Below are 19,780 nucleotides of genomic sequence, written 5' to 3'. Positions count from 1 at the left end.
CCAGATAGTCTCTTGACTATCTCATTAACTCTAAGAAGATTAAATGGAACTGACCTGGTTGACATCACAAGAGAATTTTTATCATCGAATATTTTCTGTTGTTCTGATTAATCACAAGTATCTTGTTTAAATGGTTAAGATGAAATACCCCAAAATAAAAATAAAAAATTAAAATCAACAAAAAAAAATACTAGGCTGAAACATGTAATAAGACTTAAGACAATTCTGAGTGTACTAGGAAAAACATAATACAGTGCTGCACAAATGATGATTTTTACATTTTATCAATGCCAGTGCCTGTTAGATTCAGAATCTGGATGACTGTTAGCCCTCTTAAGAAATCCATATGAAAGATTATTGACTTTTCCAGAACTTTCTTTTCTGATCTGACTGGTTCTTGCCAGCAGCCATGGTGCATCTTGACACATGATTGGAGGAAAATATATTGGTAGACCTTAACAAGGATCCAGTCTGTTTGAACAAATTGGTGTAAAATTAATGGAACTTTTGAACAGATTCCAGTCATGAACTAGTTCACAATGAACAAATCATAAAAAATGAATAGAACTTTCCATTATTAATGTGTAGGAAATATCAATGATCTGCAACCTAACCTATTATAAAGTACAATCATACTGTTATCTTCTGACAACTTTCGAAACTATGAACTGCCATTATTGTCTCTCTATAACTTTTTATGACCTCTGGCCTTTTCTTCATACTTCCAGTCCAGTTTAGAAGTTGACAGCTCTGAATTAAATGTTTTGATCCACATGAAAGAAACATTTGTGCGTGTATATTCACAAGATGCCTTGAATATATGTGTTTGTTTTCATGATATAGAATAGTAATGTGATATTATGATGTTGACTTACATGTAATATCAATGCACCAGACCTTTTTTCTCAAGAGACTTTCAGCGTCCACTCTACCATTAGAGACAGTTTTCATTGTTTTAGTATCATACTTTATTTCATTAAAACCAAAACCAAATACAATTGGTCACTTTTATAATATTTGTGCATACAGTATAGTTTTCTTTACAGATAGTGCATATTATGAGTCATAGGACAAGCAAACTCTTTTACAGTGATTATATTGTGCCATCAAATCTTAGAGTAGATTAGAGCTTGTTATGGTTTGAAGATGTAGTTTTGTGTTTCAAATATATAATGTATCCAAATATGTATTTGCCAAAATGAATTGCTGCATATCATTTATACTGGAAGTATTAATTTGATTAAAATTACTTTGATCAATGTTGCAACTTCTCCAAATGGGGAGTGTGTTGTAGAGAACACATTTCATCATTTATGCTTCTCACTCAGAATAAACTGAGGGCTATATTTATGCCTGATATTTTTGTGAATTGTTTTTTGGAAGGGCTTCAGCTTTGACGGTTTTGCAATCAGTTAAAAGAGGAAAATAGTAAAGAACGAAGTTTGTCCACATTAATGCACATATGTGCTCTCACAGGAAGGGTCACTTAGCCCCCTTCCCTGGAGTAAGGAAAAGGAAAATTACCTTCTTATCCCTACCTACCCTCTCTTTCAATTTGTAACCATTTTCTCTTTCCTGTAGCTTATTTCTATAGCTTACAATCCTCTTCTACCAGTTTTATTATGTCTTTGTTGTGCCTACTTCCTCTCTTCATATCTTTTTCTGTAGCTTCCCTTTCATCTTCTGTATCATTTTTCTTCTTTCTCTCTTTCTGTCTGGATTACTTTTCTTCTTTCTCTCTTTCTGTCTGGATTACTTTTCTTCCTATCTCTCTTTCTTGCTTCTTTATTTATTTTCTCTCAATTCTCTCTCATCTTTATTTCCTTTCTCTTCTTTATTTCACTTCTGTACTTTCAATCTCTTTCTCTCTCCCTCTCTCTCTGTGTCTGTCTCTTAAACATCCTTTTCTAATGATGAAAGGTAAACACAATAGCAACATATGCAACCTCATAGAAAATTTTCTGCTAGTGTCCTTGACCAGCACATTTTCTAGATTTGCCAGACAAGCAAAACAATTAAATTCTGAAAAATTTAACATTCTTAGTAGTTTTCATCTTTTTTACTATTTCATAAAAAGTATGAAGGTGGATCAAATGAAAACGGAACAGTGTATGTATTGGGTTATATTTATGTATGTGTGTGGTGACAACCCTGCGTTGAGGTAGAGCGGGAGGTAAGGAAGGAAATCCCTACTGCATAATGAACTCACCCTAGATAGTCGCACGTGAGTATGTGACATGCGTAGGTGGTCGGGTAGCAATCAAGGCCAAACGGTCCAGCCTGTTGTCCTATGGAGTGGTTTTGCTACATGACAACGCATGGTCAAATACTTCAGCTGTTACAAAGAACATGTTGGCGATGTTTGGGTGGACAGTGCTGGAAAACCCACCGTATAGCCCTGATCTATCGCCATGCGACTTCCATATCTTTGGTCCGTTGAAAAAGTCAGTGAAGGGTCGGCACTTCCACTCGGACAATGAACTCATGGACAATGTTCGCAACTGATTCCGATCTCAGCCAATCGAGTTCTACAAGCAGGGTATTCACCACTTGGTGAAACAGTGGAACAAGTGCTTGTGGGACTTTAGAGATTACGTTTGAAATAAACCTAGTTGATTTCATTCTGTGACCCCTGTTCCATTTTCATTTGATCCACCCTAATATATGTAATATCTCATTCATTGATAGATATGTAATGATTATTTAATTGCAAACATTACTAGACCATTTACAGTCAACCAGTTTGATATTTTACTACTTTGTATATAATATTTATGTAAATATTGATAAGCTTTGCCTTCTTAGAATATGTAGCAAATATATTTATTTTCAAATAAAAGGAAATCAGGAATATTCCCTCTAATTTAACTGATTTTTATTATTTAAAATATGGCAACAGTTTTTCTTATAAATAGCATGTCCATCTTAAAACTATTGGTGAACAGTTATAATGATGATTTTACATCTCCACATTTAATATATTTCATAAAATAGCCAGTTCTAAAGTTTTTGTATTTCACATTAAGGAGATCTGTTATTACATTCAATACATTTCGATCTTTTGAAAATAGGTTTTGTTGGAAATACACACTAGAAGCAAGGAAATAAATCTATAGTTGGAATAAAAATTATATCAGAAAATAAATAATGCTCAAGTTATCACATGATATTTGAGTAGAATACTTTGATATTTTGTAACAGGAATAAAAAAGCTTATGTGTGATTTCATACTTAATAAATTAAAAGAAAAATTATATTCGGTCAAAGATCTATAAACCTATTATTAGATTTTGGAAGAATATTATAACGTCTTTATTATTTCGGAAATCATATTTATTGTCTTCTTCTAATAAATCTGCAGCTCTGTTTATTTCTCAAATAGGTAAGATCAGTAAATTAATCAGTTTTCTTAATTCTGAAAATTTGTTCTGTGATAGTCATGTCGACTTATTGTCATATTTTTAAATGTAGCTAAGTATTTGCAGAAATAACGCATCGGCAAGGATATACTTGTACTAAAAACAAGTGCTCCCATCAATAGACTGATGTATTTACTGTTTTGGTTTGTATTCTGTGGTATTATTTGATTAGTTTATGGTAGACGTCTTAGTGTATATTATCTTCCTGGTTGTAAACACCCCCACCCAGTCACCATATCCTCCCCACCCACGCTTACTCTGAAACCATCTCGCAACTCACAATTCTAAACGAAGCTTATCTGCACTACAAAACCAGCATGCATCTTGCCTGAATAATTTATTTGCATGGATATAAACTGTATCTTAATTTTTTCTATATGCATTTCCATTTTGTTTAGTGTACATTTTTTATCTTTAATGTATTTTTTATCTTCAGTAAAAAGTGCAGGTAACTTTGCATTTGAGTCATTTTAATTTTTTGTTCATAAAATTGAGAAAGCAGTTGTTTTATAAAGTTGAGATTTTAAAAGAATTTATAATATTTTGAAAAGATTGTGTAAATTGAAAAGATATTAATTTCAATATTTGTAACAATATGTAGCTTACTTTCATTATTAGTCAGTAGAAGTCTTTCCATGTCAACATATTTGATTTCATAGAGAAAATATGATTTTACCAACTGGCCTTCTCTTTCACCTTCTTTGGTGATTTCCATACTTCTAATATATGCTTTATTTCTTAGATCAGCGAACTCAATGTTGCTGTGAATGACCTCCGTGGCAAATTGTAAGTATATGTCTTTCTAGGATTTAATTAATAATATAATTAAGAGAAATACTTCATAATCCATTACTTAATCATGTTGAAGCTAATGAGAAGAGCTGAAGTTTCATTGTTTATCTGTTATTTCATTATTCTTAATTAAGCACAGTGTTTATTGATTTAAAATTTAAACTAATAAAAACAAATATATTGTTTCAAAAAGTGTTGTGTTTACCAGTGACGTATTCTCCATGTTACAGCATTTACCACTGGTAAACCACCTTTTCTCATATATTTTTATTGGGTAGTTGCTCATTATATACCTGCAAACTATTAAAGCAAGCTTCCTGCTTTCTGTGCCGTGTTGCTGCTTTATGAAGGTAAATTTCCCTTTGTGCAGGGAAATCTGGGACCAATTTTAGGTAAAAATGGAGATTTTATGAAAAATATCAAAATTGACAGAAAATTTGAAATTGCCGGACTTCTGTTTTGGTTTTAATTGCATGCCTGCACTGGTGTTTTATTTCTATTACATCTAATTAATGTAGATAGAGCATATAATAATTATATACAATGAATAAGAATTGTTGTGATAAACCAGGTCAAATCTTCAAATATGCCACTGGTGTTTACATCAACAAAAGATATAGACAATAGGGTATAGTGAAGAAGTACTTTTGTTGATATATGCATGTAGATAACACCAGTGGCATATTATACAAATTTGATCTGTTTACCACAACAATTCTTATAAATTGTATGTATTTATTATGTACTACACTACTACATACAAAAAGTACCAGGAATTTGTGAATATACACAAAATATGTGGTTAATAATCAACACGTATTTTGTCGCCTTCAAAATAGGTCCCATCATATGCAACACACATATGCCAACGCTTAATTTAGTCTTCGAAACACTTTTCAAATGCAGAAGACGGTATCACCCTGAGTTCCTCCTGCAAATTTCCTGTAATGGATTCACTTGATTCAAAATGCCTTCCCCGAAGTGGTAACTTGAGTCGCAGAAAAAGAAAAGAATCACACGGAGCCATATGTGGAGAATATTGGGCTTGGGCAAGAACATGTGTTGAGTTTTTGGCCAAAAACTCGCGAACAAGAGTCGACATGTGCGACGACGCATTATCGTAGTGTAAAATCCAAGAATTGTTTATCCATAACTCTGGTCTTTTCCAGCAAACATTCTCATGCAGACGCCTCATAATGGTCACATAAAACTCTTTATTCACAGTTTGTCCTGCTGGAAGAAATTCTCTGAGTGCACAACACCACGATAATCAAAGAAAACAATGAGTATGACCTTAATTTTTTTAGCAACTTTGGCATGGTTTTTTGGGTTTTGGATCATTTTCGAAGTGCCATTCCGAAGATGTGTGATAAGCCAAGTTCACGAGCCACCTTTCTCACACTCACAAGCCAGTTTTCAAGCACCATTGTCCTGATATTTCTGACGTTATCGTCAGTCGTCGACGTGGAAGGTCAAGCAGAACAGGGCAAATCAGCAACAACTTCCCTGCCTTCTTTGAAAGCCTTGTACCATGCATATGCTTGTGTTTTTGACAGACACGAATTACCAAAGGCCTTTTGTAGCATTTTCAACAATTCAGCACACGACAGTCCATTGGCAATATTTGTCTCCATTCTGCAAATCGCAGGACACTCGTCAACACAACTAACGTAAACAGCTGCTATGCACAAACTGATGGATAGATTACTCTATCCTTCTGCATGGTCATTCAGTACAGTGCTGCCCTCATACTGACAAAATAAATTCTGGATACCTCCAATGTGGGACTTTTACCAGTCAAATTCCGGGTACTTTTTTACTGAAGGAATTAATTAGATATAATAGAAATAAAACAAAAATGCAGGCATGCAAATAAAATAAAAGCAGAAGCCATATAACTTCACATTTTCAGGCAATTTTTATATACATGAACAAAGTCACCTAACCTAATCAGTGGTATACCAGATAACATGGGAAAATACGCCATTGGATAATGCATTGAACACTTTGGTTCTCAATACTAATAAACACCATTATGTATGCAAAAACTGAGTTTGAGTAATTTCTGGGGGGGAGGGGGGTGATAGCACTACTTCATTTTGCAGTTAATTTTCCTAAAACACTCAAAATGCTGACCAAGGCAGAATTTATTGTCAAATTAATGTTTTTCATTTGAATTTCGGTCCAGAGTCTGAAGAAGACCTTCCTACAAGGTTGAATCGTCATGTTTCTGGTATTTTTATTTGACAATAAATTCTGACTTGGTCAGCATTTTGAGTTCTTTATTAAACATGAAAACAAGGCATAATAGTGTTTAAGTGCATGTACATGAAGTTTATCTGCTCCCAACCCCACATACCCTAAATGTGCATTAATGGCACAGCACAGTGCTATATACACAAGGAACTTTACCTTTTTTCCCCTACAATTTGTATGAGAAACAGCTGTACTGCCAATAACATTCATGTCAAAATAAAGAGAGAAATGCAAGCTTTATATAATATGATTGACAGAACATTGGCTAAACAGTGAAAATATAAAACTTTTGAAAATTAGTAATTATAAAATAATTAGTAGTTTTTGTAGAGTGACATACCAATGAGGTGGTTCTCTAATTTTAATAAAAAATTATCTGCTGCCACATGCTAGACAAACTAACAAACTGTGTAACGAGTCCTCGGAATTAAATTTTGAATGTGCTGCTGTTACAATAGATAATTTGAACCTTGTCATACTTTCGGTCTATGGGAGCCAATTAGGGTCTTTAGAAATATTTCTTGAACGTCTTGAAAATGCACTAAATAAGCTACCAAATATTCATAAGAAAAAAGTATTAGTTTGTGGAGATTTCAATGTTGATTTTCTAAAAAAAACTGCCCTGAGCGAAACCATTTGTTGACACTAACTTTATCGTATAATATTAACATTTTAATTACAAAACCTACCAGAATAACAGCTAATTCCGAAACTGCAATTGACAATGTTCTCACAAATCTCGATCACGGTGACATCTCATATGACATTAAGAATGGTCTCTCTGATCACACATGCCAAATCTTGCACGTAATATAATTAAGAGAAATACTTCATAATCCATTACTTAATCATGTTGAAGCTAATGAGAAGAGCTGAAGTTTCATTGTTTATCTGTTATTTCATTATTCTTAATTAAGCACAGTGTTTATTGATTTAAAATTTAAACTAATAAAAACAAATATTGTGTCTTCAAACAACAAAAGCAAAGCAATGTGGGACGTTGTAAATGAAAATACTGTAATGAAAGAAAAAAACAAATAACAATATAAAATTATGCACAAATGATATTGAAATAGACGATCCATTTGTAGTGTGTGAAACATTTAACAAATACTTCACCGAATTAGGAGATAACTTAGTAACAAATATAAATAAAGCAAAAAACCCATTGCAACTTTTGTGTAACTCTAAACCACACACTCTAGAAAGCATGTTTCTAACACCAACCACAACAAATGAAATATCGAAAGAGATATGGAATTTAAAAAACTCAAAGGCTGTAGGAGACGAATTTCCAGTCAGTGTAATAAAAGAAATCAAGGAGTTGTTAGCACCCATTTTAGAATATCTCTTTAATGACTGTATCGCGAATGCTATCTTTCCCATTAAGCTAAAAATAGCAAAAGTCAACCCAGTATTTAAAAATGCAAGTAAAAACCTGGTTCAAAATTACAGACCAAATTCATTACTACCTATGCTAAGTAAAATTCTAGAATAGTTACTAAAATGTCGCCTTCTACAGTTCCTTAATAAACACAACATACTATCAAATGAACAACATGGATTTATTGAAAATAAAAGCACAGCAAGTGCAACACATACATTAATCAAAAACATCTAGCAAGGTATAGACGATAAAAAAAATAGTTCTCGAAATATTTTACGACTTGACAAAAGCCTTTGATTTAGTAAACCACAAAATATTAATTTCTAAAATGGAACACTATGGGATAAGGGGTAACGTGCTTAAAATTATGAAATCATACTTATCAAACAGAATGCAATGTGTTGAAATTAGCCACGAAAGAGAAGGAAACGTAAGAAAATACAAATCCACTCTAAAGACATTAAAATATGGAGTTCCCCAAGGATCAATATTAGACCCACTACTTTTTCTTTTGTACATAAATGATTTACCATTAAACATACAGAATACAAAGATTTTGTTGTACGCAGACGATACTAGCGCAATAATAAAGGGAAATGATGTGAACGAGTTAGAAGCCAACATTGATAAAACAATGGAAATCTTGGTTTGACAGTAACAAATTACTATTGAATGACCAGAAAACAAATTCCATGCTATTTCACACTAAACAAAACAATAATATTAAAGATGTAGTAAAGAATAGCCATCTTCCAGTAATATTAGTTAGCGAAACAAAATTTTTAGGAGTTACTATAAATGAAAATCTAATTTGGTCAAATCACGTAAAAATACTTGTTCAAAAACTAAATTCCAAAATATTTGCACTGAGGATATTAAAACAAACACTTCAAAGAAATTCACTAATTCAGGTATATTATGCAATGTTTCATTCACTAATTAATTATGCAATAGAATTTTGGGGAAACTCACCGGCAAGTTTAGAAGCATTTAGAAAACAAAAGCAAGCCATTAGGATTATAGCAGGTGTAAAGCCTAAGGAATCGTGCAAAACGTTATTTAAGAAATTCAAAATATTAACCCTCCCTTTACTGTACATATAAAAAATGTCATTATATGCGAGAAAAAATATTGCGCTGCAAAGTTCAATAGAACACACATATAACACCCGAAATAAACAGCTCTTAAAGCCTTACTTCACCAGGCTAACATTAGTTCAAGAGGGACCCCAACAGATGGCAATTAAAATATTCAACCATTTACCAAATGATATAAAAGCAGAAAGTATGACAAGTTTCAAAAACAAATTAAAGAAACTATTAGTTAATAAGGAATATTATAGGATTAGTGAATATCTAGATTGTAAATTATAGAAATTTTGTAATTATATACTTTTATATGAACTGTACTGAATCCTCCAAATACCAATCTATATGGTTTATATGGAGTAATAAATAAATAAATAAGAAACATATTGTTACTTCCAGCTGATGGAAGTCCCTGATTATTATTTTTGTGAATAACGTGATTATATAATAACAGTAATACAGTGAAATCTCAATTTTATGTTCTGGGATTTGACATTTTCCCACATTTTAAGTTCGTCACCAATAGTCAGTCCTTTGAAGAATTGAGGTTTCACTGTATAATAATATCATTTCTTTTATGCATTAATTTTCGTAGAAACCTACCAATACAAAACTAATTCACAACAAATTATTTCAGGAAGTGGTAGGTCCACACTTTATAGACCCCCCCTCCTCCTCCCTCTCTCAATACATCCTTGAAGGTGTCGTCTTTCTCTATTTATTCTTTACTATAATTGCTATATCTACATGACAAGCTGCATATATGTTATGTTAGAAACTGATAGTGTAAATTTTTGATACAGTAACTTATTTATTTATTTCTCCTCCACAGCATGAAACCTACACTGAAGAAGGTTTCCAAATACGAGAACAAGTTTGCCAAACTGCAGAAGAAGGCCGCTGAGTTCAACTTCCGTAACCAACTGAAGACTGTGAAAAAGAAGGAATTCACACTGGAAGAGGAGGACAAGGAGGTATGTAAAAATAAGACAAATATGGTACATAAATTTCATACAATGCCACTCTGCTAAACACAAAAGATAGATAAATGCATATCATAGTATTTCCCCTTTATTACGAAGCACATCATTGTTTGTTAGTGATTATTACTGTTGGTATATTTGCAATATGAATTCTATAAATAGAGAATTATGCAACTTATATACAGCATGATTCAAAAAGATGGACGTAATTTTGCGTGGCTATATCTCCTGAACTATACATCATATGTGAATGTTCTACATAACATTTGAAAGAGAAGGTCTTAAAGTTTCAAGTATCACTGCTAGAGTGCAGGGGTGCCCGTCTCCCCCCTCCAAAATCGTGTCATGCATACCTCCTTCCAATCACATCATTCGCACCCTCAAACCATATCGTAATCCGCACAAAGTATATAATTACGACCACGTGTCTACCGAAATTAACTTTTTTCTTAGCTTTACTGAACACTATACTTGATCTTCCCCTCCTCCCTAAACAGGGGGCACATCACTCAAGACCACCCCTAAAATCGTTCATCATAATCAAGAATATCACTTGTCTTGTAATGCAGCTATACTATAAAACTTCACATTCACCTCATTAAAGCACCAAACATGCATCCTAGTAACACATCAATGTGAGCGAAGCAAGCAAGAAAATGTTTACATCCATTTCTTTGCAGGCTTTCAAGAATATTAATTTAATAGGTTGTCAATACTTTCTTAAGTCTTTTCCAGCTTCTTCTTTGGCACGTTTGGGGTCGAAAACGTGTGGATACCATGTCGCTAAATACAGTCTCCAAAATTTATAATGTTCGAACTCTCTCTCCTCTACAGAAATCCCTTGACAATCTAAGATTTAAAACATCATCAGTAGCTTTCTATCTCCCCCTTTCAATGTAATACTCAATTAATTTTAGACTTACTGTTGATATTGAAGAGTGGATATTGCCTCCTCCAAAAACTTAATTCTCAGTCTCCACACCAGAATTTCCGCAACAGTCTAAGACAATAGCAATACACAAGAATTGGATATACTCTCAATTTAATGCTCAATCCACCCTCTAACTAAAATACCCACAATAATCTAAGACCTAGAGTTGTATACTGTCCCCCCCCCAAAAAAAAATTAATTCAGAATCCCTCTCCGGAACCCACCTGTCAATTAAGTTCTAATATGTAAAAGTTGGATATCTCCCTCGTCCCCCACCTTCGATAATACTCCTAATCGTCGCTGCTTTGTAATCAAGGGGTCCAGGTTCGATACCTGGTTGAGGCACATAGTGGTTCGAATCCCACTTTAAATTGTAGGTCCAGTTCCGATTAGCCTTTCTGTGCATAAAGTGTGCTTAAAACAACAATTCAAAGCAAATTTGATAATACCCTTAAACACTTTCTATTCTTCATCTAACGAATTAAATATGGTGCATTTAAGGTATAAAATCTTTACATACCTGTATTTTGGAAAAAGCCTTGTTTCCATGATATGAAAAACTCAATATGCTGACCAAGGCAGAAATTTATTTTATTATAAAACATAAAGTAAACGTAACGTTTCAACCTTCTAGCAAGGTCTTCATCAGACTCTGTACCAAGTACAACTGAAACAAGGTACAAAACAGGACGATATATATACCCAAAAATTACTTCCCTCCAGACACAAGACTATTAGAAAGTTGGAAGGCCACCTGCTGGAATGTTCCAGGAAAACAACTTTCTAATGTTTTATAATAAAATAAATTTCTGCCCTGGTCAGCATATTGAAAAAGATATAAATGTTGTATTTTATATTATTTGAAGGAAAAAATCCCCCCAAAAAATCTCGATGGCGCAACCAGCACCATAATCCCCCCCCCCTCCCCTGTTGGCACCCCTGCTAGAGTGTTAAAAAGCATTTGTCGTTGGAATCTCCAATTTGAGCAAATAGGCTATCTTCCGCTTCAGTTCTGGCCCACGAGATCTCCTGATCTCACATCCTATGAATTTTTCTTGTGGGAATTTGTAAAGAAGCAGTTTATGAACCACCTCTACCAATAACTTTAGACGACTTAAAAACCATATCATAACTGTGGTGAACTCAGCGATGAAAGACAGGTGTGGATTGAATTCAGCTACCATGTAGATAGTACCTATGTGGATGGAGGGGTGAACATTAAACATTTATAAACTTTATTGTGAGTATAATCAAATGCAATTTGAAACTTAAGGACCTTCTCTTTCAAATGTTATGTAGATCATTCACATACAATGTTAGTTCAGGAAATGTACCCATAGCAAATTGAGTCCATCTTTTTGAATCACGCTGTGATAATTGGACTTTGATTATAGAAATTATGATGTTTCTTCTCTCCAGTTTCAATGACCACTGCCATAGCAGTTTCTGCAGTTTTAGAAGCCGCAGTAAAATTTGCTTATCTGTTACCAACATAGGTGTCCTTGACTTTTTATTAAGGGGCACTTAGCTTTTAGTACCTATGTTTTGTAGTTTGTAGATTGTTTATTTGAATTATTGGGCTCATGGACAGTCGATCAGTTAACACTCTAGTCTTTGGTGGGAGTCCAAGAGATGCTTGTGTTGACCCAGGATCATGAGACAATTGAGGATCTACTTGACAGAAATCAAGCGAACTCTAGCCTAGAAAGCCAAATTACAGTGGTGGTGAGATTCTATGGGCTAACCATGTGTCACTCAACAAAAAGCTGCTTGGTGCACCCTTAACTCAACTCTCATATATATATAATTGAAAGAAGGTTGATTGATTGATTTGGTTTTATTTTACTTCGCCTTTTTGCTACTGTTGGCTAATTGCGAAGATGAGGATGAGTGATGATATGATGAAATTGATGAAGGGAGACTGACTCACAAATAACACCCATGCCCAGGCCAACATTCAAACCCAGGACCTCTGGCACAGAGATGGGGTTGGTTTGGAAAATTACTGGGTGGCCTTTTTCAAGTTAGGGGAAATGGCTGCACTTATGGCTGATATGAAGCCTACACCATCTTTCTTGTACTGAGGTGTTGGCAGACTAGGGTAAGGTGTTGATGATTGCTACCTGAAGTAGTCATTGAAAGGGATATTGTCATTGTTGGTATGGACGGCAACAGTGAAGGGTGGAGAGCCATGGTTGTGGAGATTGAGAGTTGTGGATGTTTCCCCCAGATAATAGCCACCATAGATGCTGCTGCATGTAAAGATATAGATGACATTTCATCAACAAGAATGTATTTAATTTATTTCAACAAGATAAAACATGAACAGCAAACTGCCCCCAGAAATCAATTATATTCAGGTAGAATTTCAATTTTATCTTCATCATCTCTTGCTCTGTTTGTTGGGAGGAAAGATGAAGCTCTTTCACTTCCCACAAGAGTGTCTACATGTTTCGTATAGGGAGGAGGGGGGCTCAGGTTCTCTGTGATAGGTAGTAGTTACCCTCTACTAAGATTCTTCTCTTTTTTTTGTGCATCACCGGTTTTTAAAAACCTCCCATCTACTAAAGGTTAAGTTGATTGTATGAATTTCAGTGGTCATTGAAATCACCGGGAACATCAAAATGTCCCTTATATTTGACCAAGATGGTGGTGATCACAAGAAATAAAGTTAGTGTTAAAGCATGAAGAATAAAAAGAAAGGCTGAATAACATTGTATGTTTTTTTTTTAATGATTCTCCTTTCTTGCAGCTTTATTTTATTTTATACATGCACATACACTACATGTCAAATTATTTGAGGCGAATACTAATACAACGGGTACAATTTGGGCTTAACCTCCTCCCCCCTCCTCCTTGTGTTTGTGCCACCTGCATTTATTTCTCATGAATAACAACAAAATTGTTAGGATGCTGTGGACACTAGAGTACTGCATCGGACCACTTGTGCGTGCTCAAACTCGTTCGAATCTCCCACGCTCGAGCGTGCTATGCTCGAACGTACTGCACTTGTAGTGGAATGATTGACAATGTCCCGTATTTCAGAGTCTAATAATCAGCACTGTCAACCTAAAACCCATGCATGGGAGGAAACCACTCTATGCAATTAAAATTCTAAATAATAATTTTGTATATTATGTAAGACTCAAATACAGCACATATGAAAGTATGCAATATCTACAGACCGAAACTTAAAATGGATACACATGCTGACAGACCTGCCTCAGCAATCACAAATATTGTATCACAGTACAACAAGTACGTGTACATCATTGTTCATTTACCGAAAAGAATAATCATATTCTGTGAATCAATAAAATGCATTGTAGAATTTTCTTCTTGTAGTTTACGGTTATTAATCTGAAATAATAAAAAAAAACAGACTGCTTCTTTTCACAGTTAGGTTGCTATATGACAACAATGCAACATTGACAACATCCATTATATAATTATTTTCCTGTAGTTTACGGTTATTACAAGCATAAGAAAACAGTTTTTCATTGTGACGTTTCAGAACACACGCTCCCTTCATCAGACATTAATTTTCGTTTTGACTGTCTGATGAAGGGAGCGTGTGTTCTCCTGAAACGTCACAACGAAAAACTGTTTTCTTATGCTTGTAATAACTGTAAACTACAGGAAAATAATAAAATGCAGTTGTAACATTCAATCGAACATCATTTCAATGTGAATCGTAGAAACATAAAATGTCAGTCTAGGTAGTTTCAGCCCATAATCATCTATTTCATTTTCATATATATTGATAAGATACACAAAACTGTATTTTAATATGGAGATGATGAGTATGTTCACTTATTTTTCAATTTCACTGCATCTTTTACATCACGATCCATATTTGAGGGCCCACTACCATAGATAAATTATGGAAAAACATGTACTAATAGGGTTTGAGTGTATTTCTCTCGTTCGGTCGTTTTTTGCTTGAGCAGAAGAACTATCAATTCCCTATGCCATCTAGCATTGCCCGTGCGAACTATTTGCCACTCAAGCTAAAAACGCTCATTGCAGCACTTTAGTGGACACACTGTGTATCCAATCAATGCAAAGGCAGGCTACCATATGATTTTGAATACCTCTAGACAAAACTTACGAAACCCTTCATTAATGCAAACACATAAAATAGGATATGCAACACATATGTATGGATGATGATATATGCTTGACTTACAGAGTAAGGGTCAAACCTTGTGACTTCACCTTGCTGGCAGCTTCCACAGCTTGTCATTGTTTTCAATACCTTGCCGGACTCTGTGGCTGAGTGGTTAGCACATCACACTGCGATGCCGGGGGTCCCGGGTTCGAATCCCACTCGGGCATGGTTGTTTGTGAATGTCCATTCATCAATTTCATCATTTCATCACTCATCCCCATCTTCGCAAATTAGCCAAATGGCACAAAACGCAAACTAAAATAAAATAAATCACAATCACATTTTCAATATCTCATCTGAGAGAAAAATAAAAATGCTAGTGGCAGCCCTGAATCTGTACAGTGTGATTGCATACATACAGGATAGAAATGCCATTTTTTGAGGACTTGTAGTGTCATTATGGGACATCAATGAGCAAAATGTTATTAAGAAACATTGTTTACCTTGATGCCATCTATGTATTATGCTGTGCAGGGCTGATAATGAATATGCTTCAATGTAGCAATATATATATATATATATATTTTAAGCAGCTTCACTTATTTATATTACAATTTTGTATATTTCTTGGTATTTTCTGAACTTTAATTTTTAATTAGTCACATCAAGGATACAAAACAAAAGCTTCAAATTATGCGAGCTAAACAAAATATCCCTTCCACAATACATATTTCCTTTTGATGAAATACAAGCAACGCTGATGAAATTCTACACTTGATTCCTTTATTCTCAAAATTTTCATTCTATTGTAATTGTCTTGTGTACTGTTTAATGTCTGTTTTGTTTTACTTGTTACTGTTTTGTGTTATGTTTCTTAAATTTTTTTTTATTATTGTAGAAGTTTCTTCCAATAACTTTTGAAACAAACTTGTGTTGTATGCAAAGAAAGATAATAATTCCATTAATTCAAAATGAGGGAGAAATTAAGTATGTAGAAAAATTTGGGGTTAAAGTGAGGAATTCACTGCTAATTAATATAATTTCTACCTTTGATTCTTGTTATAAAAATTAATGAGTGATTCAAACATACTTATATTAAAGTCGTTATTTTTGGAAAGTGACAAAATTGTAAAGATTTTTACGGCATAATGTTGCGCTTTTGTATGTGTAAATTGATAAATATTTGTGAAAATTTATGAACAAATTATAGCAATAGGTTATTACTTACATGAAATTTCGAAAATTTTGCACTTCCGCATTGCACAATTTAATGGTTAAATCCTATTAGGTTATATTTTGATGCATTAAAATTTTCTGGTTACTATGTAGTCAAAAATATCTCTGGATTGTAATGGCCCCATTTGGTACTGTTTCAATCTACAAGAGCCTGTAATTTCACTCCCATATCTGAAAAAGTATAAAATTAAAAATAAAAATATGTTATGATATATGATTTATTTGCATCCAAGGACTACAATTCTGTTGTTATCAGATTTTAAAATATGTAAAAACTAAGCATTTAGTAATGAAATATTATAACTTTTTAATTTTGTAACTTATTAATTTGGTTCTCATGTTCAGATACCAGGTAGTGGTATGTTTTTCTATTGTGTTCAATGTTGAACGCTCTTTCTTAGTAAAGTTTTATTTTACTTACATAAATGTACTGTTGCTGCATTTTATGAGAATGTGTAATATGGATTACGTTTTGCAGACCTCCCTGATAGAATAGTAGTAACAAAATATGCTGCCTTAAATCAAAGGACCCTGGAATCGATTCCTGGTGGAAACTGATTGCACAGTGGTTCTGATCACACTTTAAACTGTAGACCCAGTTCCGATTAGCCTTTCTTTACATAAAGTGAACTTAAAGAAAACTTTGGAAAGCTTCTTGCTTGCTTTTATATATATATAATATCATGCTTACATATAATATTTTCTACATACTAACAAATTTCACCATACCATAATTGATCTGTAGCCAACGGTGGCACCAAAAATGTTTAAAAAACAGATATGGAGAGTGTTATAATAACTACCTTATTACATATTGTAGATGCAACACTGAGCAATCTCTGAAAGTGGCATTTTCTAGCAGACTGCCATCTGTTGGAAAATTAAAACAGTCATTCAGGATTGTGTTAAATAGACTACAATAAATTATACCTACAGCTTCATCATGCAAGTTTTCAATGCAGTTTTGTTATAGCAATATTAATACATCAAAATGTGTCACTGTTTAATTAAACACACAATTATGGTACTTATTTTTCTAAATTAGGCTTAACAGACAATCCCATTTTCTTGAAGCAATTTTAACCAGTCTTATGTAGAATAATAACCTTCTGTAAAGTAGAGATCACAGGTTCGAATATTTCCTTTTGTTTGATGTTTCATGGCTCATTCATACTTATTCAGTTCTTTGTTTGTTTGAAGTTCACTTTGTGCTCAGATAGCCTAATCGGGACTGGACTTACAGTTTAAAGTGGGAATCATAGTGTAATGTGCCATCAGGTATCAAACCCGGGACCACATGATTACAAGGAGCAATTAACTAAATGGTTAAAAAAGCAACAAGGCAAAGAAAAGTATCCAAAATATAATATAATATTTTTCCAACTGTCCCCAGATTGATTATTCATTAGCTGATTAACCATTCTAAATTTGACTGAATAAGCAACATGGAATAATTCTTAATATAACAAATTGAATTATTTGTCCCTTTTTTTAATATAAACCATACAAGTATTTCACAAATGCAACCATACAAGTAAGGAATAATAATAATTATTTTGATTGTTAATGTAACTTAATTAACTGCTAATTTATAAAATTATTGAAAGATGGCCACCAAAGGTTACAACCTTAAAGCAAGACAACAAGTTTATTTTGAAAGTTGTTGATTAGACTACGTTACCTATTCTCAACTACCTCTGTCTAAGAGTCTGTACTTGTCCTTTCCACAGCCCAAGAAATCGGAGAGGGCCGAATGGCAGAAGAAATAAGAGTTTCACCAAAAATCGATAATTAACTGTACACAAAAAATATATATATATATAACAATTAAGTTTATTACAATACAATAACAAATCAATACTTTGGTCTGGTAATTACTTCACATAAAAAATATACACACAACTTATATTGTACAAGTAAAACTGAAAAATATATTTATAAAAAAGTAATGTTTACAGTATATTTTACTATAAGCCTTGTCAGATCTCTTCTTACATAATTCAAACAATTTTTGATAGCAGAGTTGTATGAAAAGAAATGATTTTTTTTATATATTCATAAGAAACGTAAAAATAAGAGTTGAATTTTTTGATAAATTTCCTTATGTATGCCTTCCTTTTCCATCTTTTCCTTCATTGTTTGTTGTCAAGCGTCCTTGTGAGCAGTCAAAATTTTGTTTTTGATTTCGATTTTTATTTATTTTTCCTACCTTCTTGATTCAGTCAAGTTTGTAGGTGTTCATTTTTTCTTGTGCTAAGCAATACTTCAATTTAAGTTTTTACAAAAATTCAATTTTGTTTAACATAAGATCGAATATTTATTTTGATTTCATGAAATTGAGAAATATATAAACTTCAGAAAATGTGAAGTTCTTGAAATATTTTCCTGATTTTTTGTGATGGATTTACAAATACAAAAATGAAAAATATGTTTTGAACATAAAACATGTAATACTAAAATATGTAATAATTCAAACATAGCAATAAGCATTCAAAAATAAAACAATTTAAAAATTACCTTGTGAATTTCGACTTCCATTGTGATGGAAATTCATCAAAAAATGAGGTGAGAGTGCACAGGATAAATGTTATGCTTACACGTTTATAAAGTTCCTTTGCTACTAACCCTTTATGTTAGCTTTGTATTGTTCGATGTTCAATTTATTCTTTTTCCTAATAAACTCCAAAAACCTTAAAATAAATTAAATATTTCCTTTTTACTCTGTCCATTTCTATTTTATATGTGTAAACCATATGAATAAAGACGAATAAAGAGGAAATTTTATTATATGATTTCTTTGTGTACTAGTTATATATAACTGATTAATTATGCATATCATGGTGTATATATTATTTACATGTACATATGATGAAAATTATTTCTTAGTATCTAAATGCCTTGTTAATTATTAGTAATGCAAAAAAAATGCTTTAGCTTCCATTTAGTATACTAAAGAATATCGCAAAAATAACTAAATAGCTTCCTGATGCTAGTAGTGATATTACATAGTACATTTGTACACAATTAACAAATGTTCTAATATTAGTCGAGTACTGACACATCTTTAACAAAATTAATTGATTAATCACATTTACATTCCACATAACTAAAGTAGCTGTGCTTGTAATAATCATTGTACAAGACAAACTTCTTTTTAACTTATAAATTGCATAAGGTCAGTAGAGAACAACCTGCTCGTAGTTGTAAAAACTAGATAGATTATAGTAGATTGTGACTAATACATTTATATGTAATTGAATTACTAGACAGTCTTGTACTAGTTATGGCTAGTTACTCACAAGAGCACTTTTTCTTATTGCAGAAGAAACCAGATTGGTCGAAGCAAGCCGGTCCTGAAAAGAAGGTAAAGGAGGGTGAAGGAGAGGCAGTAGAAGCATAAATAAATCAAATTTTTGAAATTTTGCATTTTTCAAGGAAAAGAGGAAGCATAAAAAGTATTGCCCATCTTTTTTTTTCTACTGCAAAATTTTTTGTTTTGGCTAAGTGCGAATGCTGAGATCTTCGTCGTTCTTTTTAAAAAATAATAATAGCAACAACAACAATTTATTCAGGTGAA

At 33.0% G+C, this 19,780-nt stretch overlaps 1 protein-coding gene across 13 annotated transcripts in view; it reads left to right on the top strand.

Annotated features, from left to right (window-relative positions):
• wupA (troponin wings up A) overlaps positions 1 to 19,780 on the top strand; it is a 108,985-nt gene that overhangs the window by 46,004 nt on the left and 43,201 nt on the right. For 9 of the 13 annotated variants that reach the window (XR_014442876.1, XM_083134082.1, XM_083134080.1 and 6 more), the window contains 3 exons: positions 4,162 to 4,205; positions 9,775 to 9,916; positions 19,526 to 19,567. Coding sequence is in view for 12 of the 13 variants with exons in the window: in XM_083134082.1 (XP_082990208.1) it covers positions 4,162 to 4,205; positions 9,775 to 9,916; positions 19,526 to 19,567 (228 nt within the window). In the remaining variant the exon portion in view is untranslated. Of the gene's footprint in view, positions 1 to 4,161; positions 4,206 to 9,774; positions 9,917 to 17,933; positions 18,769 to 19,525; positions 19,568 to 19,780 lie in introns of those variants that run through there. The other 4 variants (XM_083134088.1, XM_083134086.1, XM_083134085.1 and 1 more) reach the window with 1 other exon arrangement.

The sequence above is a fragment of the Lepisma saccharinum genome, chromosome 13 (assembly GCF_977018435.1).
Source record: "Lepisma saccharinum chromosome 13, izLepSacc3.1, whole genome shotgun sequence".
Lineage (NCBI taxonomy): Eukaryota > Metazoa > Arthropoda > Insecta > Zygentoma > Lepismatidae > Lepisma > Lepisma saccharinum.
The sequence above is the reverse complement of the archived record's forward strand: the minus strand, read 5'-3'. Positions and strand labels throughout refer to the sequence as shown.